The 25,888-nt window shown below is 47.3% G+C and overlaps 1 protein-coding gene and 1 long non-coding RNA gene across 3 annotated transcripts in view; one reads left to right on the top strand and one right to left on the bottom strand.

The window, feature by feature from the left end:
- PFDN1 (prefoldin subunit 1) overlaps positions 1 to 6,043 on the top strand; it is a 58,320-nt gene extending 52,277 nt beyond the window's left edge. For both annotated transcript variants that reach the window (XM_059698634.1, XM_059698636.1), the window contains exon 4: positions 5,086 to 6,043. In XM_059698634.1, the coding sequence (XP_059554617.1) occupies positions 5,086 to 5,169 (84 nt within the window). In that variant the 3' untranslated portion in view covers positions 5,170 to 6,043. The remainder of the gene's footprint in view (positions 1 to 5,085) is intronic.
- Positions 6,044 to 19,302: 13,259 nt separating this feature from the next.
- The window catches only part of LOC132235752 (uncharacterized), a 39,718-nt gene continuing 33,132 nt past the window's right edge, over positions 19,303 to 25,888 (bottom strand). The window contains exon 3 of the long non-coding RNA XR_009453077.1: positions 19,303 to 20,405. This is a non-coding gene — a long non-coding RNA (uncharacterized LOC132235752). The remainder of the gene's footprint in view (positions 20,406 to 25,888) is intronic.

Below are 25,888 nucleotides of genomic sequence, written 5' to 3'. Positions count from 1 at the left end.
ACCAAGACTGCCATGCCTGCTGCTCCTGTAGACTGGATTGGAGGCAGAGGACAAGCCAGGTCTGCTTTAATCCGACACGCCTCCCCCCTTCCCTGAGCTCCATTGTATTTGTCTTATTATTATTTTGTCTTTAAGACAAGAGTTCATTTGAAGAAAGAGTTCTGTGACTAAAGAAAAATGGGGGTGTAGGAACGAACACTGGTATTGTCTAAATCCTCATTTTACAAATGGGGAATAGAGGGCGCAAGGGGAAAACTCTTTTCTGTACCCCAGGAAACGACAAACAGGAAAATATTAATGTAGAGGAAGAGAGGACAAGCTTCCTAAGAAAACAAGGTCTGTAGCGAGAGCGTCACAAGACGAGTGACCTCAGAAGGCTGTTTGGGAGATCGTGTCATGCTGGCAAAGTTCCAGGGACGGGAGCCTTTTCCTCCACGAGAGCAAGAAGGAGACCCCGGTCCCGCAGCCTGACTCTCAGAGAGAACCTCAGGCTGATGAGCAGTAAGGCCAACAATTTCGTCTCCTTGGCCGTGCTGAGCCCCACAGGACATCTCAGACTTTCACATCAGGACAGGGCCCCACAAGAATGTCGCTGCACCCAGAGCTCCGTGGTTTGATGCCACTAGAGAATTTCCTAGGGAAAGGCTCTGAGGGAGATTGCTCAGCAAGACAGAAAAATGCTGCAGCAAGGCCAGCAAATGCCTTCCTGGGACGCCTGGTGGAGGTTTGGCTTTAAAATGTCCCCTGGAGTTTAAATAGCATAGCCCCCTTGTAGCTCACAGCAGCCCTGTTACTGGGAAGTTTCTCAAGGATTTGCCACTTCAGGGTGTGGGGAATTGGGATTGTTTGCTTTACAGTTTTACAAGTTGGCCTGATGCGGCGTAAGGGTCTGTACTGTTTGTGGGATAAGGCTTTGATGCCCATTGGGATCTATGAATTTTAGATCTATCTATCTATCTATCTATCTATCTATCTATCTATCTATCTATCTATGCATGCAGAGGTTAGAGGGCAATGCCAAACACTACAAACAACCTTGAAGGAGAATGGTCAGTCTCTGCCTTTGCTTTCTTTGTAGGGTGTTCCTCAGCCATTTAAGCCTGCAGGAAGAATTAATTAAAAAGGAGCAGTGTGTGTGTACAAGTAAATCAGTAAGGCATCATTTCCCATAAAAAACACTTTTTAAAAATGTATTTTTATTGATTTCAGAGAGGAAGGGAGAGATAGAAACATTAATGATGAGAGAGAATCATTAATTGGCTGCCTCCTGTATACTTCCCACTGGGGATCGAGCCTGAAACCCTGGACATGTGCCCCAAACCTTCCTGGTTCATAAGTCAGTGCTCAAACACTAAGCCACACCAGCCGGGCAATAAACACATTTTTATTCAGCTGGTATTGAGTTCCTATTATGTACCATTCATTCTTCTAGACATGGACTATATCAGCAAACAGAACAAAGTCCCGCCCTCATGACTTTTTCTTATAAGGGAGGACAGACAGACAAATTCTGCTTCTGGTGGTGATAGGTGCTATGGAGGAAAATCAGGGTGAGAATAGGGACATAATCAAAAGGCATTTCCCATAAGGTGACCTTGAGAAAGGCCGGAAGGAAGTGAGGGAGCATGTAATGTGGCTACCTGGGGAAGAGAGTTCCTACACAGAGAGAGCCAAAGGGCAAAGGCCAGGCAGGAGCATAGCAGGTGGACTGGAGGAGCTGAATGAGAGGAAGTTGTGGGCGGGGTGGTCAGAGAGTCAGCTGAGAACAGAACTACGTGGCTTTTTGAAAAGGCCTTGCCTTTTACTTAGGAGTAAAAACCCATTGGAGGCCTTTAAGTGTTAAAAGATGAGTCTGACCAATGTGGAGAAGAAACTCAAGGGGGTCACGGGCAGAAGAAAGGAAAACCACTTATGGGGCTATTCATTCATTATGGTCAGATTCTGGATACAGGGTTTGTTGATTGATTCCATGTCAGATGTGACAGAAGAGTCAAGGATGACATCAAAGTTTCTGTCTTGAGCAATTATAAGAATGGGGCTGTCATTTACAGAAATGGGGAAGGCTGGGGTCCACAGAATTTCTGGCTTGACTAAGTAGTTTTAGGAAGAAGTTGTGAAGATCCAAGGAGGAAAAGTTTGACTTAATCATTGGTTCCTTCATTTTCTCCATTCTCTCTGAAAGTCTGATTTGTATTTGGGTCAATTCTACCACAGTTTTCGGAGGGGGAGAAATATGGTTCCATGGTATTAACTTTTAAGGATCCTTACCCATGCCTGTACAGATCAGTGTGGTAGATTCTGTCCCTGGTGCATCCCTCATTTCAGCTGCCATGTTGGTTTCCTAGGACTACATAACCAATTACCACAAATTGGGTGGTTTACACAACAGAAATGTATTATCTCATAATTCTGGAGGCTAGAAGTCCAAAATCAAAGTGTTGCAGGGCCCTGCTCCTTCGGAAAGGCCTAGGGAATAATTCTCCCCTCTTCTGAGCTTCTGGTGGTTGCTGACCATCCTTGGCTTATAGACACAATCCTCCACTCTCTACCTCCATTGATGCATGGCGTTCTCCCTTTGTATCCCTTTGTCTTTGTGTGGCCTTCTTATAAGGACACTAAGCATTGGATTTAGGGCCCAGCCTAATCCAGTATGACCTCATCTTAACTCGGTTACATTTCCAAAGACCCTGTTTCCAAATTAAGTCCCAGTCACTGGTTCCAGGGGTTAGAAGGTCAGCACATCTTTTTATGAGACACAATTCAACCCACACAGATGCTTTGATCTGGGTTTGATTATGAGAGTCTTTTGGGCTTAGATGCGTTTGAGGATGAGATGGGACCTATTGAAATCAAGTTAGAAAACAGGTCCCTCTGGGCTAGGGATGCCCCATCTTTTGGGATGAAAAACTTTTTTCTTGTGCAGCACATTTAGGTAAACTGAAGATTTAAAAATAGACAAGTTCATTTTGCATTATTTTTTGAAACTTGAAGACTTTAGGATATGCAGTGGTAAAATCATGAAGTCATGTAACTGGAAGACAGAAGGAATAGAAATTATAAAATGAAGAATTTTAAAGATAAGAATCACTTTGATTTTGACCTGAATTGAGGCCTGGACTATAGGTAGAAAAGCTCTTGCTGATGTTCCAAGTTTATGGTTTTGCTGGTTGGGGCAGCAAGCTGGCAGAAACGGAGTGCCGCACACCTGTGTCCCTGCGCCCTGACCCCTGGCTGACTGCTGCAGAGTACAACTTGTTTGCTCCACTAGCCTTTTCCTTAGATTCCCACGGGGCTGGATGCTACATGGCACTCTCTGGCTGCTGCTCCCTTCTGTGCAACACCCAGTACATATACATTCTTCAGTGGTGTGTCAGGCCTTTATTAGCATTTCCTTTTTAACTCACCGCAGTAGAGTCTAAAGGTTGTTTATCAAAGAAAGTTGAAGTTTCCACTCTGATATCACAATGATAGGACTATGTCAGGTCTAGCAATGTAATTAAAATTCTTTAGCAAGAACATACACTTGTGACCAACAAATTATGGTTCCATGAGTTTTTATGGTGCTCCTGTTGTTTGTAAGGAATTGTGTGGGAGTTGGACAGATGGGAGATAGGTAAAGAGATATTGCTTTTTCTCATCTTCAGGAAATTTGAAGAAAGAAGACAAACAGGAATTAGAGGTTCACACAAAAATTGATAAAGATTGGTGGATGCCACAATATTTGGCACCTGCAGGGGGAAAATCTCTAAATGTATTGTTTAATAAGTATCTGGTGGAGAGTGGGAGAAGCTAGAGGCAGGGATATATAGTGAGGTTCAGTGGCACAGGCCTCAAGTGATAGTGGGATTAGATTTTCCTGCAAGGCCTATCGGACCAGGCTGCTCACCTGTCCTTTGCCCTAGCCTTTCCCTGGCTCTTCTGGGCACTCCAGTGGTCAGTGTGAAGCCACAGCTGCTCGTGTGAAGGGGTAGGTTTGAGAGAAGGGCACTGGCCGCATCTGCACCGCCTGGGCCAGTGCTCTGCATTACTGGCTTAGTCACACACATCCTTGGAGGGGATTATTTTGAGTTTTCCTCAAAAAGGGAGCCTTCATTTCATGTCTGTTAAATGGGAATGCAGCCACAACTATGTCTTCAGGGCAGGGACCAGTGGTGAAGCCACCATACTTCTGGGGTGACCACAGGGCAAATAATGTACAGACATCATTTCCTTTGACTAATCTTTTGTAATCCTGGTCCAGATGTGGCTCCTGAAAGTAAAGTTCTTTGTCTAAGTTGAGATTTTTAATTTAGGACCCAGATGGGGAAGGAGGTAAACTTCCGGAGGGTCTGTTTTCCTCCGTGTGTCACGGTCCTGGGTTCCTGGCAGGCAGCAGTTTCATTAGAAAAGCAGATTTCATCCTGACTCATCTGCCTCGGTGAGATGTGTGATACAACTTTTTAGGACTCATGAAGCCTGTCGTCTCGCTGGACAGAGCAGAGGGTACACAGTCCATTCGGCAGTCGTGGTGGTTACTGGACCTGGCTGGGCCCATGGAAAACCTTGAGAGACAGTTTGCTATGGGGCTGGAGCTTTGTCCTGGAATTTCCTGGCCTTTGTCTGGTGTAACTTCATGTACCCCGACGCCTGTTTTTAGAGTCTACTTCCTTCTAGGGCCGTAGTCGGCAAACTGCGGCTCGCGAGCCACATGTGGCTCTTTGGCCCCTTGAGTGTAGCTCTTCCACAAAATACCACGTGCGGGCATGCACGTACAGTGCGATTGAAACTTTGTGGCCCATGCGCAGAAGTCAGTATTTTGTGGAAGAGCCACACTCAAGGGGCCAAAGAGCCACATGTGGCTCACGAGCCACGGTTTGCCCACCACTGTTCTAGGGGGAAGTGTGCTACTGCCTTCTACTCTGCTTTCTGTACCAAGCGACCTCCTCCCCTCACGGGTCAGGGATCAGGTGTGTGTGCCCGGCTCCCAATCAACATGCTCCTGGAAGTCACTGGTCACAGAGGAGAAGCCATGACCATTGGGCATAAAAGTCGTATCTGCCAACCCGGCCCATTCACCCTAACCTTGTTTCTTACCTCACATTGCAGCAGAAAAAATCCTACCTGGAGCGCAGCGTGAAGGAAGCTGAGGACAACATCCGGGAGATGCTGATGGCACGAAGGGCACAGTAGGAAGCCTCTAGGGAAGCTTTCCCTCCTGACCCCTCCCATTCCTGGCAAGGACAAGGGGCTTGTGTAGGGAAATAGCGTCTGCTATGCCCTGGTGGACGTTTTATCTGGATGGCCTGGTAACCCTATGTTTTCTACATCACCCTGAGCCCCTTTCAAATCCCAAGCCCTTATTTTTTATCCTGGCTTTGCCTAAGACGTTCTTCTCCCCTGGGGGTGAGTCCTGAACTCCCAGGAGAGGGGAGATGGGAGCCAGGACAGGTAGGGGAGCTCTGCCCATGCCCCCTACTAGTCATGCTGGTCAGACCAATAAAAGGCATCTGTGCCCCTCTGCTAAGTTTGCTTTTCTTGAGCCGATGGATGAGAACAGAGAGGCAGAGGCTACCTCTACCTGAGCTCCTCCCTGTCCCTCTCCTTCTGCATCGAAGTCTTCCCCACTTCTCTTTTCCTCTCTGATCCTTCAAGTTAACCCTTCAAGCTCACAGCCTCCATGGAATGTGCAAGTAGGAAAGAAAGGAGACCAGGGCATAGCTGAATTTTAAGTGAGGACAGCAGTCCTTGGTGGCAGGATGCCTACAGATTCCTTTCCTGCTTTTTCCCAAACATCCCATATAAGCCAGCAGCACCTCCAAGACTGTCTCCCTTTGGTCATAAGGTGGACACTATAATTCTGAGGCCTCCTAGAGGCTCAGGGGCAGTGGTGTGCTGGAGCTAGCTTATACTGGCTCAGGAGAGCCAGTTACTCAATTTTCAGGAATTTTGTTGCAAGCCAGTTGTTAAACACAGCCATTATTAAAAATTAAATTATGTAACTTTACAATTAAATTATTAAAGAACAAGGGTAATAAATATTCAAAACATCTCTCTAATAACTAAATCTGCCTGTGATCTATGTTTTTGAGGTTAACAGTCTTCTTTCTGGATGGTGGAACCACTACATAAACAGTGCACTTTTGTGCTTCTCTTCCCAACTCTACTCTCAGGACATCATGGGAACTTGAAATCAGCTATGGTGGGACCATTTACTCCACAGAAATCAGGTGATGCTACAAAATCATGGCGTTGTGTTTATTTTTAAAGAGAGAGAACTGGTAGTTAAATATATTTATAAGCATATCACCGCTTGCAGCGGTTCTCAACCTGTGGGTCGCGACCCCTGAAAATACATCCTGCATATCAGATATTTACATTACGATTCATAACAGTAGCGAAATTACAGTTATGAAGTAGCAACGAAAATAATTTTATGGTTGGGGGTCACCACAACATGAGGAACTGTATTAAAGGGTCGTGGCATTAGGAAGGTTGAGCACCACTGGCTTAGAGGGAAGGTGGGCAGGCAGAGGAAGGCAGGGAGTTGTCAACTGCAGCCTCTTGGGGCTGGCAGGGCAGGCCCTTAAGGGAAGCTCTGACTCGCTGTTCTGGCAGCTCAGCGCCCCCCTGTGGCCAAAGCTAAGATGGTGGCATGGCTTACTGATTTGAATTATGCCAGCTTTTTGCGTGTGCGCATGTGTGCATGTCAGCAGGAAAAGAAAGCTTTGGGTCTGGCCGAACTCTGAACTCCTGTTCTCCTTCCTGCCAGAGACAGCCCATAGTTACCAAGAGGCCCTTTCCTAGGCCCTGGGTAAAAGTGGGTCTGGCTCATTGGTGAGCCCGTCTATGAATGGGACTAGGGAGAAAATGCTAGGTTGGTGAGGGCGCCATGATCTGACTGAAGGCCCCAGCCTCAGACCTAGTTTCCTAATAACACCCACCCTGCTCATATAGCAGCCAGAATGAAAAGGTAAATATGCCCCTCATCATATAATGGACAGCGGCCACTAGCTGAGATACCCACAGCTTAAATTTTACCTGGAATAATTCAGACAGTTGAAGTTTAGACAAATTTATTGAAACATACAGGGTGTTAGCAAAGAAATCATTCAGTGATATGTTACATTATGCCACTACCTTGAATTGTATACTTTAAAAATTATAAATATATATTTCATAACTAAGCCTTTGGCCAAAAAAAATAAAAGGGAAGTCATTTAGCACATTTGTGAAAGGCCAATAGGAAATGAATTTTGAACATTAGAAAGATAAAGTCACTGGATTAAACATCAGTAATCTAGAATCCCACTGTGTTGAAGGTAGAAGTGTCTGTGCAGAGCTAGTCAATCAGAAGAGATGGGGCAGGCACACCTGTTGGAGGTGGCAGAAGAGCTGGCAGGACAGCAGGGACAGGCTGGTCAGGTGAGCATGTCCCAGAGACAGCAACAACAGAGAGCAGTCCAGCAGGCTGTGAGGCAGGAGGATGTGCCCAGGTCATCCCTTCTTTGGTCTTCTACCACATACACTGGAGTGGAGAGAGGGGAGAGGGTGAGAATGAATAGCACAAACTTTGGGCCCTACAGAGCCCATGCCTCCCAGACCAGGTGCCTTTCTGCTTATGCCGCTGTGGATAATGGAGGGAGGAAGGGGCTGAGCTCCTCAGCTACTTCCCCTCCTCCTCCGGACACTGATTCCTGCAGGGACAAGCACTAGGGAACCTACACTGCTGCCTGGCACCAAGGCAGCCAGAATTTAGATAAGAAATGTCCATTGCGATCTGGCCGGTGTTGGCTGACCGAACTTGGTTTATAAACCAAGCAACACTATTAGTATGTCCTGTACCCTATAGATGTCTGGGGGAATGTTTCTTTAGATACAACTAAGCCCTTTCCCAAAAGAGAGAATAACCAAAATCTCCTAGAAAGGTGCTTTAGTCCCTAAAAGAATAACCAAGAATCTTAGTTTTTCATACCTGGGCAATGAACAGTATCAGAATGTGCCCCGACCTCTAAACTTTCACACAACACCGTGGAAGGCAGGGATGAAAACCTGGTCTATGGGAGCGACGCCCGGAGCCTAACATGCTTCCTTTTTCTCAGAATGGAGTTGGAAATCTAAGCCCTGCCAGGACTAAGTGCTCTGTTAAGAGATTTGAGGGCAAAACAAATCCATAGGTCAAGAAGGACCCCAACTGATTGGCGGCCTCCCTTCCCGTAAGGACATCCTTAAAATGCTGGTCTTCCTTGGCCTCAGAGAATCTGGGCCACTTTTAAGAAAATCTCAAAACCACCACCATCAGACTTAGTTACAGGCAGTTAGGATTTTAAACTTTCTGAAAGTTCATGAATCTTGTAAGTTAAACCAGTCCGTTGGCAATCTTCTTTCAGTTCTATTTTTTGTGTATCTATTTTTATATCTCCTCTCCGGGTAACGTCCTCTCTCTGGAGCCTAGTGTAGTAGCTAGAATATGCCGGGTTAGTAGTGAGCTTTCCAGGTTCTCCCATTGTATCAGTGGCTCTCCGCCGAGATACCCCTTCCCTTCTCTTAAGCTCAGTGTGCTTTCATTTGGCCCCACTCAGCATCGCAGGTGCAGTTGTTCGGGGTTTGGGACACAAGGCTCATCACCAGGAAAGCTTAGCTGAAGAGAAGATAACCCATTTGTTCTGAGGCCCGATAAAGGTGTGTCACCTGACTTAGTCCTAAGAATAACCTTGAGGTAGATTTTCCATCATTCCTATTTCACATGTAAGGAACTCTAGGTTTACAGAGCTTAAGTTTCTTGTTCAAACACACATGACCAGGCAGGGACAGGATCTGAACTCAGGCCTTTGACAAGCTAGGCCTGCCCAGGTCCAACTAGGATAGAAAAGGGAGTAGGAGTGAATGGGCTCTAGGGCAGTCCTCTCACACCAGTCAGAGCCCACCCTACCCACTGAAGGCCCGGGCACTCCAGACTCAAGTCACTGCAGCAAGGTGTCACCTGCCATCTGCCTAGATGACAGGGAAACTGAGGACACAATTGGCTGTGGAACCCCTTGAATAATCCCTTCCTGTAGTTGCACTGGCTCTGCTGCCCCGGGATAGAAAGGCCCCCTCCCCTGCCAGCTCTAGAAGTAGCCTGCTTGATCCAGGCCTGAGACCCAGCCCAAGGTTGGGTTGCCATGTGAAAGGCCCTGCTGTTTCTCTTAAGCTTCCATTTACTGAGGTTTCACAGATGTGCCAGGACCAGCGCTGAGGCATACACAGTGCCACTCAGTCTTCCCAACCTTGTCCTCACCGCGTCTATCCTGTCAGAACCACTGAACCGCAGGAAGCTTAGTCAGGAACACAAAAATGTCCCCGTCTCACTTCCTCTGTCACTTTCTCCTTCAGTTCAGTTTGTCCTTGCCAGGGTGTATTTCACATGACATACTCCGAAACCTGGGGCGGGAAGTACTCTGAGCTCATTACTCCCAGACACTGTCCACAGAGGTTAGAAATAACCAGTCTGGCTGTAACACAGAGGACTTAGACCAGACGGCTGCGTCGGCCTCCACAGGGGTGGTTAGTGCTGTACATACCTTAGAAACCCGAATCACTTATTTTCTGCAGCACCAAGTCTTCCAAAGCCCTTGTGACTTTTTCCTTTCCATTAGCTGAGGACAGAATCTCTGCCCCCAAACTGTCAAAAAGATGGGGTGGTGGAAGAGTACATGGGGCCAGGGCAGGTGTGGAGGTAAAAGTGACTTGCTCTGAGGAAGACCTCACAGTTCCTCATAGTGTACCCACTGTGGGCCCAGAAATGGCATGTTTTACATCTGTATCTTCCTAGATGCCTTACCTACCTGGAGGGTCCGAGGGTGCCTGCTGCACTGAGTTGCACGGCCTAGTCTGCCCCGGGACACCACTGCTCCTCACCTTCCACTCGTCCCCATCCCTGCCACCCAATGGATGACTGAGAGCTCCACTACCACCCTGGTTGACCTGCCAGTGTGCAGCCCCTGCTGCCTGAGTCCTGGGCCATGACACCCACCCCTGGTACTCGAAGCCAGGGGACGCATGTGCACTGAAGTCACTAGCGGCATTGGTGACAGCAGGGGCTGAGGTGCAGGTGATGCCAGTGTACGTATTCCCTACCCAGGCCACACGGCCTTCCTGGCCACTGGTCTCTTCTGGCATGCAGGACAAAAAAGGGGCAGAACTATGGCTATGTAAGATGTTAAACATTAGAGGAAGCTGGGTGAACAGTATACAGAAACTGCCATTTCTCTAACTCTTATGTAAGCGTAAAGTTATTTGAAAATAAAAGGTTTAAAAAAAGGAGGGGGCGGGGAGGGAGGGTCAAAAAGCAGCAGGGGTTGGGAGCAGGCAGTTCAGCAGTCAGTGCCCAGGTACAGGGAGAGGTTCTGTTGCCAGCAGGGGCTGCTCAGATTGAACTCCTTGGAGATCAAGTGCCCCCCTGTGGGCAGCTTGGGGACAAGGAAGGGTAGGGCCAATCTGTTTACATACACATCAGCCAAAAGGCTAACCCTCCTATTCGCTGTCCAGTGGTCTGGTAGCCAAGACCACCCTGCCCAGCCAGTGCCAGAAGCCTGTGCCCCAGACCCAGGCAAGAAGGCATTGAAGGGACGCTAGTCCTAGAAAACTGCAGTTGAATTGGAGATCAGGTTCAGCCCAACCAGCTTGTCTCTCTTGCCCCCAAACAGCCCTTGGGCACCAACCCTCAATGTTTTCAGCTCCAGCCCAGGGGGGATGGATATGAGCATATAGTTTTGACCCAGAGGCACAGACTAGGTCAGAAAGGCACAGACTAGTCTTGGGTGCAGAGCAGCTTCTGTCAAAGGCCCTCACCCTCTTGCCTCTGTGCTGGAAGCAGAGTAAATAGAAAAGATGCTTGAAGGCCTACAGCCCCTGTGCCAGACTGCCTGCCCACCAAGCCCTGGGGTCTTCCACAGGGCCACCAGCCTACTATAACCTAGCCAGACACGAACCCGCAGCCCAAGTTCTAGGACTACCGTAGTGTGCAACCGCAAAGGTGCCGTTCACAAAACCTGGTTCTGGGCAGGCAGCAGGAGTTCCAGGCCACATCGGGGCCAGGGCAGGGATGACTCACAAGAAATGTGAGCAGAGGCCTTTTCAGCTGAAGGCTCCTTAGTCAGCTCCTTCCTGGAATCTGAAACCTTTACTTGCTCAGCTCAGACATTTTAAATGATTAATCAGATGCTGTTGGTAATGGAGCCTTATAGCCCATCCCTTTGTGAATGCATCTGTACATAGTCACAACCCAGGAAGGAGACGCAAATAGAGACTGGGGCCTCCCACGAGTTCTGACATCTGGCGCCCTCTTGCTCTAGAACAGTGGTTCTCAACCTTGGCTGCACATTAGAATCACCTGGGAATCTTTAACATCCTGATTTCTGGGCCTCATCCTCCGGAAATTCTGTTTGTTACTAATGTGGCCTCACCCCATAACAAAGAAACAGAATTTCTGGAGGATGAGGCCTAGAAATCAGGATGTTAAAGATTCCCAGGTGATTCTAATGTGCAGCCAAGGTAGAGAACCGCTGCTCTAGAAACTAGGAAGTCGCACCTTCGCCTCTTGCGGCCCGGACCGGGAATGGCACCCAGGCCTGCTCCTCAATTGCTAAGACCACCACAGCCACTGCACTTTCCAAGAAGTGCCCCCAGCGAAATGACAGCTTGGCTAGAGGCAGGAGGCCTTGGAGCCTTTGCTCACCTCAGCCCACATTGAGAACCTGTCAACAGAGACACCCAGTCAGCCTTCCCAGAGGTATCAGAGCAGGTGGAACAGCCCTCCTACTGCTCAGACAAAGGCAGGGAGGGAGGAAAAATCTTTAGGAGTCGGTAAAATCTCAGGGTAGCAATAGGATTCTGTCCCTTCCACGCAGGACCAGAGGGAGAGCACACAACGTGTCATGGATGTGCATGTGTAGTGGGATCACTTATTACTCAGCACGGGGCTGCACTGGTGAGAAAACATGTCCTAGAGGCAGTGCCCCTGTGTCACCTGTGCGAGCTCGTGAGCACCAGGTTAAGTGTGCTGAGGGGGGGGCGGGAGGGGGAGAGCTGGGGAAGAGTGGCTAGGAATAGCAGAGGCAATGAAGGTGTGTCATTTTTACTGGAGGTTAAGAGCAGGAGAGGTTAGGAATATCTTCCACTTTCCTCTTCTCCCACATGGAGGTGGGGTAAGGGGCTGGCACAGCCCTGGCCCTGGTTTTGCAGCAGCAGCCTTTGCCTGCTAAGCTCGGGGCCTCCCCAGGCCTCCAGAGTATGACCCCGAGAGAGTCAGGGCCCATTGCCTCAGAACCTGGGAGATGGAGTGAATTTCAGGGTCCTTCCTGTAGCCACTCGGCAGTCTCTAGGCAGGCTAGTGGGTGTGCTGGCCCAGAACAAGGCATTCCTGGGGCTGGGTGGAGGAGAGGTGGCTGGACGATCCCCCTAAAGAGATCTACTCCAGACTTTCCTTGGCCGCCCACCCCTAGGGTTGCTTCATTGTTTAAGGACAGTATCTATGTACGTGGCTCTGCCCAACTTCCAATCCTGATGCTGCCACATCTTCCCTGTGCCACCGTCTTCTCACTTTTGTAAAATGGGAAAAGTAGTGCCTAAGCCTATGTTTTATGACAAAAACAAGACAATGTAAAGTGCTTGGCCCAGGGCCTGGCATAAAGTGAAGGAGGGAGGACATCATAAATAGGAGCCACCGTGTGATGACACCCTACAGAAGAACACCAAAAACGTGGGTTTTCTTGTTCTGGGTCTGTGTGTGAGGGGCCTGCAGCCAGTCCTTATTCACATTAGCATTTGCATGTGTGGCCACAGGTCGCCACAGGATGGCAGAAGCGAGGACCTGGCAGCCCATGTTTAGCACAGCTGCTCCCAGGGAAAAGGGAAAGAAGACCCCCCCCCTCCCCCCTGCTCCCTGGGGGAGAGGCTGTGTGTACTGGGAGGCAGAACACACAACTTCAGCTGTTGAGACACCCCTCAGAGACTAGCAAGAGTGAAATATTTAGGAACATCCCATTTAGATGAAGGGCCTAAGGAAACCCTCACACAGTATGTGAGCATTTGCTGAGATGTAATGAGTCCGTGATTATCATTAAGACAATGTAAACACTAAGGTCCACAGGAAGTACAGGCTATGAAACATAATAGGAAAGAGAATGGTCAAGTTAGAAGGGATGTACATACTTAAAAGACTAAAAACTGAAGAGTAAAGTGTTTCTCCTTATGCCTTAAGAAAAATCCAAAAAACCCCAAAACCAGCCCTAAGCAGGTTTGGCTCAATGGATAGAGTGTCAGCCTGCAGGCCAAAGGGTCCTGGGTTCAACTTCAGTCAAGGGCACATACCTTGGTTGCAGACTCCTCCCTGGCCCATGCCCTTGTCGGGGCTCGTGCAGGAGGCAACCAATCTATGTGTTTCTCTCACATCGATGTTTCTCTCTGTCTTTCCCTCTCTCTTCTACTCTCCCTAAAAATCAATGAAAAATATCCTCGGGTGAGGATTCAAACAAAGAAACAAACAAACAAAAAGCCAGTCCTGTGTGATCAGCTCACAACTGAATCTCAAAAATTCCATCAGGAAAGAGACTGAATTTTGGGGGGACAAGAGTTCTTTTAATAGGCAGCTTTCTCTCCAGTCTGTTTTTTTGGTCTAGGAAAATAACATGCAGAAATGGGGTAAAGGAGCTGACAGCATTTTCTGTCCATGGTCACAGAATATTAAGGTGAAAGCACCATCCTCCTCCTCCTCCCACTCTTTCACCCCCCAAATGGAGATGCTGAAGAGAAGGTTGCTGAGGAGCCTGATAGGACGTGTGTGCGAGAACACACAAAAGCACAGACCACTTTCCTCATATGAGACTTGATGCATGCTGGAAGCTGACCAAAGGTGTTTTCCAGTAAAGACCATGCTAGTCTACAAGTGGAAAAGTGGGACTCACCCCACTTAAATAACAGAGAAAATACCCGCCCCCCCCCCCCCCCCGCAACACACACACACACACACACACCAACAAAAGAGGAGGTCAAAACCAGTGTCCACATCCTTGCTACCAACTTGGGAGTTGGACAGACCCAAGCTGAGGTCCTGGCCCTGTTCTTCATTGCTAGGTGACCTTGGGTAAGGCATTTGACCTCTTGGAGCCTCTGCTCCCTCCTCTATAGGAAGGACAGATAGTTGTGGAGGCTTCTGCCTTATATAACATGGGACATGAGGACAAAAATATTAAGACCAAAAAAAAAATCAGTTAACAAACGGGAAAGTTTGGTCATGGGGATTCTTAGTGAGATCATATAGTACATTTCAAATGTTATATTCATAATCTGATACACATTCCACTGTTTATGTCCATAAAACTAAAGAACTGAGATGCCAGGTGTTCCGGTGCAGCATCTACATTCATGATTGCTGGCCTGGCAGCAACCCCCCAGGCCCAGAGAGTGCAGGGTCCCGCACGTCCACAGAATCTCAGGCCGGGAGAGAAGCAGCCACCAAAAGGCAACCTTGAGTAGTTTCCTAGGGTGATAGACCCACTTCGTTGCACAAGGTTATTCTGGTGGATAATCTCATACCCAGAGGGGAAGAGACACCTTAGAAGGACCCCTGTTCTTACTTAGTTCGGAGAGTAGAAAGCAGCTTTTCTTTTATTCTGAAGTCAGCCAAGAGACAGAGGGGATGGTAGGGCAATAATGGGCAGGAGTACACAGGATGAGGCACAAGCAACAGGTGATTCCTAGGCACCCCACTTCGCCTCAGACAAGAGAAGCCATGGCTGTGAGCTGGGGAAGATGTCACTACACAGACCAAAGAGGAGAGGGGTCAACAAGTATGAGAAGCCCTGATGTCATGGATGACATTACCACGGCAGAAGGGAGGAAGCAATTCATTGTATCATGAATATATTTCTAACGCAGTTTTTGGAGAAATAAGTACGAGTGAGGCTGCCATGCCAGGCAGAAGAAATTAGGGAAAATCCAGAGGAAAAAAAATCTGATTATGCCCAGAACATGACAATTCTATGACCCTATGGCAGGAGAGTAAAGACCTCGAGGCAGAGCGAATCCTCTAAGGCAGTGGTTCTCAACCTTCCTAATGCCGCGACGCGACCCTTTAATACAGTTCCTCATGTTGTGGTGACCCCCAACCATAAAATTATTTTCGTTGCTACTTCATAACTGTAATTTTGCTACTGTTATGAATCGTAATGTAAATACCTGATATGCAGGATGTATTTTCATTGTTACAAATTGAACATAATTAAAGCATAGTGATTAATCACAAAAACAATATGTAATTATATATGTGTTTTCCAATGGTCTTAGGCGACCCCTGTGAAAGGGTCGTTTGACCCCCAAAAGGGGTTGCGACCCACAGGTTGAGAACCGCTGCTCTAAGGGCTGGCAAACCATCATGATCCTGCTCACAAACTGTTCATTAGTTGAGACTCATGGAAACTAAGGCTGTGAATGATGGTGGCTTACTGACCCAGAGCATGGCCAGGCCACAAGCCGCCCATCATGCTAGTCATCTTTTCATGGCTGTTCGTACCACAGTGATGTAGGCCACATCTCTGTTACTGCCAGACTTCAAAAGACACCAAAGTAACCAGTCATAAGCTGGGGTTTAACTCGAATAACTACAACACAGCAAAGGAAGGAAGGAGCAAGCTGACTTGCATCATTTAAGGCTGTGGCACATAAGAGTGAACAAGCAATCCCATTGAAATACCCCACAGACACCATAATGATATGTAGATTTAATCCAATTCTAATAAAAATCCCAGCAATATTTTTTGTGTGGCTAAACTGATTCTAAAATGTATGGAAAGGCAAGAGAAGTAGAACAACAAACAATTTTGAAAAAGAATAAAGTTGGAGGAAACCCACCACCTTACTTTAAGAAAGATTTAATATAAAACTACAGTAGTCAAGACAGTTTGGTATTGGCAAAGGGGGAGAGACACGGATCAAAGAAATGGAACAAAGAGGACAATAGACCCACAGCAACATGGTCAGCTGATGTTTGACGACTATTCAAAAGCAATTCAATGGAGAAACGGTAGTTTTTTTCAAACAAATGTTGAAAAAATTGGCATACAAAAAACTAAAAAAACCACATTTTATATAAAAATTAAACCAAAGTGGATCATAGATTTAAATGTAAAACTTAAAAAAAAAACCAAAACACACAGAAGAGAATCTTAATGACCTGGTGTTAGGCAAAGAGTTTTCAGACCTGACATAAAAGCATGATCTAGAAAAGAAAAAAAAAAAATCAAAATTGAAAACTTTGGTTTTGTGGAAGACACTGTTAAGGGGATAGTCTGCAACAAAGGACTTAATATTTAGAATTAATATTAAAGACTCAAAAGTCCACAGTAAGAGAACAACTCCATTTAAAAATGGGCAAAAGACTTGAACAGCCTTGGCTGGTGTGGCTCAGTGGTTGAGCATCGATCTATGAACCAGGAGGTCACGGTTCGATTCCTGGTCAGGGCACATGCCCGGGTTGCAGGCTTGATCCCCAGTGTGGGGTGTGCAGGAGGTAGCCGATCAATGATTCTCTCTCATCACTGTTTCTATCCTTCTATCCCTCTCCCTTCCTCTCTCTGAAATTAATAAAGACTTGAACAGACACCAAACAGTAGATATAAGGAGGGCAAATACATACATGACAGCATTAGGCACTTAAAAATGCAAATTAAAACCACAATGAGATACCACTATTACACCTATGAGAATGGCTAATTGAAAAAATATAATATCAAGTACTGGTGAGGATATAGAGCAACTAGAAGTCATTCTTTACCTTTGGGAATACAAATGGTACAGCCATTCTGGAAATCAGTAGCAATTTCTTAAACACATACTTAATCATATCCAGATATTCCACTCTTGGGTATTCCACTCCCCTTAAAGATGAAAATCAGTTTCACAGGAAAACCTGCACATAAATTTATAATTGCCAAAAAGTGGAAATAACCCAGCGATAAAGTACCTTCCAGATCGTAACAGAATACACACCAGCAGTTACACACTGATTTTGCGTGTGAGGCAGTATCCCAGAAGGACATTCCAGGGCAAACCTCATCCAGCCCGACCCTCCCTGGGCTTGGCCAAATGCACTGGAAAATCTGGAAAGACCAAAGGCTTTCAATTGCACTATTTCTCAGGTCCCCAGGGGTTCCATAAAAAGGTAGGGGGTGGTGTCTCGTCTCAACTGCAATTCCAAAGTATCTTTCTCATACTGGAGTTGTATGTGAAGTTTCTTTTGAAAACATTAGAAAAATCTGAAAATGGCAGTCATGAAGGATCTATACCAGGGGTCCTCAAACTACGGCCCGCGGGCCACATGCAAATACAAATATTGTATTTGTTCCCGTTTTGTTTTTTTACTTCAAAATAAGATATGTGCAGTGTGTATAGGAATTTTTTCATAGTTTTTTTTTGAACTATAGTCCGGCCCTCCAACGGTCTGAGGGACAGTGAACTGGCCCCCTGTTTAAAAAGTTTGAGGACCCCTGATCTATACTGTTCAGCAGGGCCTCCCCAGAGCATGGATAGTCACATGCTTGGTGACCTACATGATGGGTCCTTCACCAACCAACCACCCCAGGGGACACATTCTGCTTGAGGAACAATATCTTCTCTGTCTATATTCAAAGCTGAGTGAATTAGCCTGACTCCCTTACTTGGTGTCTGGCCTTTCTGGAACTTGATGTGTTGTGGCATGCTTCTCTCCAGTTTAGCAAGGGTTCTATGCCTTCATGCCCAGCTGGTTCTTTGTACCTCTGAGCTTGTCTCTTTCATGCCTACACAAATGTCTGCTTCCCTCCAGACCTGAGGACCCCTATCTCTGGTCCTAGCAGTCCTTTCTTCCTCTGTTGGTGTCCTTCACAGAACAGGAACTGGAGAGAAGTCCCCCCCGCCCCCCCCCACACACCTCATTGATAATAGTGTGGTTAAGTCCAATAGACATTTCTGAGTTCTTATGTTACCTGACCTCTGACCTCCTAGCAATATCTGATTACTCCCTGCTTAAATTCTTCTCTCCATTTCCAGGACACCCCGTTCTCCTGGGTTTCTGATCTCTGACTTTGTAGGTTAGGTTCATCATCTACAGGTCCACTTCAGTTTTCCTCAAAGCTCAGCCCTAAATGCCACCTTTTCCTTTCCCTCCATATTTCTACCCAACTTGATCTCATTCACTCCCACAGTTCCAATTACCACCAATAGACCAATGCCTTCCCCATATCTCCAGCCCTACCTCTTCTCTAAGCTCCATGATTACATGACAACTACACCATGATACTTCATTCTAATATGTTCAGAGCTCAACTTGGTTTTCTCTTCCTCCAAACCAAACATGTTCCTTTCCTTTGTTCCCAGCCTCCACAAACATCACCACTAGGCGTCTACTTCTAGTCAAAAGCGCAGAAATCATCCCTGACCTCTCCCTTCTTTAATCTCTGTATCTAATCCATTACCACGTCCTGTTGATTTTACTTCCAAATATTTCAAATGCATTCATGTCTCTCCATCATTCTCTACATGGAAGCCAAAGGGATCTCTCAAAATGCAAATTTGATCATGCGATCCCTTTGCTTGAAATCCTCCAGTGGCTTCCCAGCACCATTCACATGACAAAAATCAAAATCCCTAACTGGGGCTATGAGCCCCTTATCTTGCTCCTGCCTCTTTCTCATCTGTTTCCCAACATCCAATTGCTCTCTGTCATGACGATTCTAGTTTCTCAAATGAGTCATGATCTCTTTTGCCATTGGGCCTTTGCACCTGTTCATCCTACAACCATTTTGCCTGAGGACAATTACTCATCTTTCATATCCCTCCTAGACTGTGCAAGTTGGTCCCCCTTTTATGTTTTCATAGCAATACATATCTTCTTTTCATAGGAAAATAGATGGTCAATTATTACCTATGGGATTTATTTAATGTCTAGTTCCCTCCTACAGTTAGCACCATGAGGGCAAGGATGGAGTCTGTTCTATATGGTCTATCACCTAATACACTGGAGCTGTTCAGCATTTACAGAGTGAATGTGGGTCCTTGTAGACTGTGGGTGCATCCCTGGGAGTATGCAAAGGGCAGGTCAATGAACTGCTCTTCCCAATTTAAAGTGCCCCAAGGTGATAAAACTGGGTTAGAATCTTCTAATCTGTGATCCCACTGGAGTGAAGAAATTCTTTTTACCCAAAATGTAGTATTTTTTAAAAAGCAATTCATTCACAGTAGCATTAAAACTATAATGTACTTAAGGAGAACTCCAATTTTAAAACCAACAAAGAATATGCAAAAGCTATATGAAGAAAATTATCTGACTTTATTGATGGATTTAAAAGACAAAAGTGGAGAGATAACATGTTCATGATAGGAAGACAATCCTGTAAGTATGTCAACTCTTTGCCCAAGTACTCTGTAAATTACATGTCATCCCAGTTAAAGCCAAACGTGGTGCTTTTCCACAGAAACTGACACACACTCATCCTAAAATCCAGATTAAAGAGTGAAAGACCAAGAATAGCCAAGAAAATTCTGAGGAAGAAAAACAGGCATGTGCCAGGGCTGGGAAGATGTTTAACATACCAGACTTCTGATTCTAGCCCAGTTGTTTATTGGAAACTTGGTATATGACAAATCTCTTTTCAAATCAATGGGTAAAGGATGACCTAATCAATACATGGTGTTGGAACTATCAAAATGGAAAAAGAAAGCCAGAACTTTATCCTATACCATGATCAAAAATAAATTTAGGTGGACTAAAGATTCTATGTGAAAAATTTTAGAAGAAAATATAGGCTTATCTTTATGTTCTTAGAATAGAAAGTTAGTTTTCAAAGACTAAAGCACATAAAGCATGAGGGAAAGATGATAAATATGACATTTAAAAACTTTCATACTAGAAAATACACCATAAGAAAGATTGAGAGAAAGGGAGAAGATATTTGCAAACATGTAACAGTAACATGCTAGTATGTGGAATATTTAAAAACTCCCTACAAATCAGTAAGAAAAGACAAACAAATAGAAAAAAAGGGGGGGGGGCTAAGAAGATACAAAGGCAATTCAAAAGATTTGTAAAAGCAAATCACCAATATATTCAAGGTCACTAAAAACGAGGGAAGGTAAACTGGAATAGTGAGATACCATTTCACACCCATCACAGGTGCTAAAATTTAAAAATCTGCAAATTAGGTATTTGTCAAAGAAAGATAAAATGGAAATTGTGTGGCACTAGTTGTTTATTCCAGTTACAGGAGGCAGCATGCCTGGAAGGAGCACTTGGGTTGTGGCTGCTCAGTCCAAGTTGTCCAGGAGGCAGCAGCAGCAGAGGGTGGCCCAGCACGCAGCCAAGGCCGCCTGACACCCGATGTCATCCTTCTTCCTTTCCTGTTGAATCACGTACACTGGGGGCAGAGTGGGGGCAGGGGAGGGACAGGGAAGGGAAGGGGAGAGAGACACCCAGTCAGGGGGCAATATGAGCAGCAGCATCCTGTGCTGATAGCACTTAGCACACAACCTGTGGAGACATGTTGGCTGTCTCCCTCCCTCTCCAGATTGCTGCTCCACCAGGGGGGAGCCACGCCTACCTGGTTCACTGGTCCAGTCCCATCCCAGTGTCTGGCACGCCATTTCTTCAGTGTGTAAATAAAGGTGACATCTGCTCAGCAACTGTTAGACCACTGTTTCCTGCCACCTCCCCTTCTCTGAAACCCAGACCAGCACCTTTCTGGATACTTGACCAGTGATCCAGTTTGCAGTGAGCCGTGGCCTGCAGCCTGATGTGGCAGGCACTGGCCGAAAGCTTTATACATTATCTCATTTAATCCTCACAACAGGCTGTGTTACTATCACCATTTATAACTCTCAACACTGTTTGCAAGAGTGTGAACTAGTAGAAGCCCTTTGAAAGAAAATTGGGTTGGGGGGTACACACAACACTGACCCAGAACTGTATCTAGAACTTTTCTACAAAAATAATTCTGGTGTTTAAAAATAGGTGTATGCTGCAATTGGTACTGTATCAAAATAACCCCAAACTATCAAGAACTTTAATTTCTGTCACCTGGAGACTGATAGCTAAGTCAGTGCATAGCACATCGAGAATACTAAGCAGCCATGAAGAAGAACTAGGTGGTTCTTCCATGTTGCTAATAAATTAAGCAAGGGATAAAAGCAAGGTATACAGCAGTGCTTTGTTTTATTTGTAGAATGAAAGGATATATATAAACACAAACACACATATACACAAGTTTCTGAAAGAATACGAAACTTAGAGGTCGGTGTGGGACGGTATAGAGGCTTTTACTTTGCATTCTACATTTTTCTCAAATCCAGGCTTGTCTGATTCCAGAGCCACGCTCAGCTGCTCCTCTCCTGTCATTGGGGTCCTGTGGGCTGGAGGGCCGGCCTGGTTCTAGCATGCTTTGACCTCTTCTAGCCTCTGCCACAAGTTCCAGCTCCAGGGGCTTTGTGGGCAGCTGGCATTGCCTGACCTGGGCTCCCTGGTGGCACTGGCCTGCCTTCCCATATCACTGTTGCCTAGACACCGCCCTGGGCCCCAACTCCACTTAACCTGTGCTCCCAGTTATTCTTGCTCCTCTCATGGCCTGATCTGGCCCCTGTGACCCCAAGTTCCACGTATCAGATGTGCTTTCAATGCAATTCTGACACCTCCCTCAGGCCTTGCTGACTTTCAACCCTGGCCAAATGCTAGGAAGCAGCAGGTATATCAAATGGCACTCCCTTCAGCTCAGAGACCAGAACGGCCTGCATTATGCAATTCCTGAGGCTGAGCCCCGTGAGGCAGAAACCCCCTCTCCCCAATGCCAGTTCCCAAACACCACTGCCAGGGTCCCTTCTACATGTCCCCCTTCCAGCAGCACCGCTGGCGGCATTTCAGAATTTATCAAACCAACCCCAGCCTCTTCACTCCCCTTTGGGTTTGAATAGGGGCCCACCTAAGCCGGGTCCTGGAGAAAGGGCACCAAGGGAGCAGGGACCGCCAGTCTCTGCCTCTGCAAACCCGAGGAGTCAAAGGTCTTCCAGCCCCCAGCTCTCCTGTCTCTGCTCACCCGTGAGGGCGGACACCATGCGCTGGTCCTCTCCGTTCCTCAGCCGGGTCCCTCTGGCAGCGAGGCCCCACACTGCTGCTATCCACCTCTGCCAGCCTGTCACCTCTGCGGTACCTACGTCAGGAAGTTCAGTGCCTACTCATCTGACCTTGAAAGCAGTGCCTTCTTCTCTTGACACTGGCAATACATACTCAATGGGCTCATTGTCTCCTTTGTCCTGGAAATATACCCTCCACATCTCTACTCTGCCTCTGGGGCCCTCCACACCACCGTGGACTGCTGGGACATGGGGCCAAAGCCTCCTCAGCCCAAGTACCTGCCTACTGCTCCTAGAGTCAGCCTTCATCATTCTTTTCATCATCGGACTGAAGTCTGTAAAGTCCTGCACACTCTGTGGTCCCAATGCTTAGAGGAGGCAACTGCATGAGGGGGCTATAGGTGTGGCCAGAATCAACTAGAAGGTGGTATTCTCGTGTCGGTTTTTGTTTTTAATGTAAGTACACACAATTTAATTTATTATTTTTTAAAATATATTTTTATTGATTTCAGAGAGGAAGGGAGAGGGGAGAGAGAGAGAGAAACATCAATGATGAGAGAGAATCATTGACTGGCTGCCTCCTACGTTCTCCCTACTGGGGATTGAACCCGCAACCTTGGCATGTGCCCTTGACCAGAATCGAACCTGGGACCCTTCAGTCCGCAGGCTGACACTCTATTCACTGAGCCAAGCCAGCTAGGGCTTAATTTATTCTTAATATATATGTATTTAATTTTTAATATTTTTAGAGAGAGAGGGAGGGAGAGAAACATTGATGTGAGAGTGAAACATTGACCGGCTGCCTTCTGCATGCCCTCTACCAGCGATTGAGCCCGCAATCTGGGCATGTGCCCTGACCAGGAATTGAACTGGCAACCTTTTGGTGCACAGGACAACACCCAAACAACTGAGCCACGCTGGCCAGGGCAACAATGTATTTATATTTTAAAAACAGGATATGTGTAAACATGACTAAACAGGGCTCACGCTTACAGACCTGGCCACACTGGTAAGTACACTCCCACTGTTCTAAATGTAACTTCCCATCATGTCACTCCTTCAAAAACGTCTGGGTTCCTCCTTCCTACCCACTTTCGCTTTGGCCATCTAGACTGTGCAGTCAGAGCCCATGGCTCTGTATCAAGCTATGATCAGCAACCCCGCTACCTGGCCCTACCCATTAGGTCCTCAGGTCTCTCATAGCCAAATTCCCTGGTTTTGCAAGACCTGGATCATCCTACAAGGAAGGCTGCTTCTCAGCCCAGTGCAGCTCAGCCCTGACTCAGCTCCTTTTAGGAGGCTTTTGTACAGAGAAGGGGAGCTTCTCTGGGAAGCTCCTTTCATGAGTCAGGGAATCCAATTCTAGGCACATGCACAGTGTGAAGGCTAGTACTTGGCTGACTAATAATCCGAAGAAAAGTGTGAATTCTTTGGGCTGAAATTCTGGGCTTCAAGCACTAAGGCCTGTCGTTGGTGGTTGCAGAACTCTGGTCTCTGGAAAGTTGGTGAGGACAGTTTTGCTGTGAGGAGGCAGGAGCCAACTTAGGGCTGTATTCACAGAGCGGACACAGGGCTGCCCTGAACCCCAGCAGTGCTGAGGGCTGCAGTGGGCAAGGTGTGCATCGCACATCCCTCTGGGGGTCAGAGACTGCCCCGTCCTGCAATGTAAAAAATGACAAGCTGCAGCGGCACCGGCTGTGCGCTCAGAAAGGCTCTGTCCCACTTCTCCAGCCCCCCGCCCCTTACCAAAGCTGGCCCAGGAACCGGAGGTTCAGCAAGGGGTGTGTGTGTGTGTGTGTGTGTGTGTGTGTGTGTGTGTGTGTGATCAAATTCTGGAGAGGAGCAGAGAAGGAACCTCACCAGGCACTATTCCAATTCAGTGGGAGAAACCACAATTAGGATTTCAGAACAGAGATTTTAATCAGACATCAAATTGGATTGAAAAGACTCATCTACTCATTTGTCATGTAACCTTGGCAGGTGACAGCCTCTCTGCCTCAGTTTCCTCTGCTGTAAAACAGGGGCAAGATTAGTGATATACACCCCACAGGGTGGTTGGGAAAATTAAGAGACTGGCATGTGTGGGAGCCTCTATAGGGTTAAACCTCCGACTGACCTGTTGGCAAAGTCACAAACAAGCCCCAGCTTAGAGGGCACAGTCCTCTTAAGCATAATTAGGCTTGACCTTATAGCGCTCCCTAGATCTTACCTGGGAAGCGAATGGGCTGAGCGAAGTGCAACAAGAACAAAAACAAGTGACACTCACAAGAACAGTGTAACTGTGGTAACCACTACCTTGTTTACCTCTGACTATAAAATAAAGGCTCAGCTTGCCTCAAGACCTTCTCTGTGGCCTCAGCCAGGCACAGGAAGATCCACAGAGACTAAAGAGAGCTAGAGAGTTCTGAACGTGTAAAACATTCTTCGCTGACTCCGTCCACACCTTTGGGAACCCCTGGACCGCTGGGGCTGGTCCCTGGCAGGCATGTAAAACACTTAGCAGTGCCTAGCACATTGTAAAGGGGTCAATAAATGTTCACTGATGTTATTACTGTTATTCAAATGACAATGTTATTCAAATGACAATGACCCTTTAGGCAGACCCCTCCCTGACTGAGTAGAGAGCAGGCCTCTCCTAGCAGATCCAGACAGGCAGACAGAAAGAGGGCTCACCCGGACTCTGGGGAGAAGCCTCGGAAATAAACAAGAGGGGAGAAGGCAGAGCCATAGGCTGTTCTGGGAGCGAAGGCCTGCGAGACCAGCGGGGCCTTTACTGTCGGGAAGAGATAACAGGGCTAGCGTACCTCCAGGAGACCCATGCTGGCGGAAAACTGCCAGGAACACAAGGTCCTGCCCTCACCCCAGCTCGTGCATGCACACACACAGTCCCTTCACCTTGCCTTTGGCCTCAACCAACCACATGGCATCAGAACCCAGGTTCAGGTTGGGGAAACATGGTCACATCTTTGAGAAGTATGACTCTGGGAAATCAGACAGGGCTCAGAACAGAGCAGCACCCAGGGCAGGAGGCAGGGAGCCGATACATGGAGCCTGGGACAGAAGAGGGACCTAGTTAGCATGGGAACAAACAGGACAGCAACACAGGGGCTGTGACCAAGCGCCACAGACAGACCTGCATCCTGACTACCAGGCCCATGCCTAGTGATAACCTGCCCCGTCACTGAAGGCCCAGGTACTCCAGGCTCGGTGGCCACTCACCCCAGCAGGAAACCACAGTGGGCCTCACAGGCACCTGCCTAAACCATCTGTGATTTCTTAGCTTCTCTGTACAGACACTGACACCCACGAGCAGAGACAACAGCCTGCCTCTGGGATCTGGCTGTGCACCCCTGGATCGACCTCTTCCTTCTCGCCCTGCCAGAGGAATGGCTCCTGCCCCAGGGCAGAACAGTGCCCCCTCTCCCTGTCGGATTCATTCGTGGGACCCTCCCAGGGTCCAGGCCAGAAACCTCGCCGAGGTTGGGTTACTGTGTGAAAGGCTTTTCTCCACCCGACAGATCTTTCTGCTCCTCTGAGAAGCATCTGATCTGCTGTCTGGCAAACTCCTCCCTTCATCCTCCAGCATCTACAACAAACCCCCAAAGCAACCAGCTGGGGACTAAAACTGCGGCCACAGCTAAGCATGTGCTCGTGCCTTCTCCACTCATCCCAGTGCAGGCGCATCAGCGCCCCTTCCTCCCTGCTGGGTTCAGGCTCCATCCACTTCAGCTTGCTCCCAACTCGGGCCTCCCCTTCACCTCCCTGAGCTTCAGTGTCG

The sequence above is a fragment of the Myotis daubentonii genome, chromosome 5 (genome assembly GCF_963259705.1).
Source record: "Myotis daubentonii chromosome 5, mMyoDau2.1, whole genome shotgun sequence".
NCBI lineage: Eukaryota > Metazoa > Chordata > Mammalia > Chiroptera > Vespertilionidae > Myotis > Myotis daubentonii.
The sequence above is the reverse complement of the archived record's forward strand: the minus strand, read 5'-3'. Positions and strand labels throughout refer to the sequence as shown.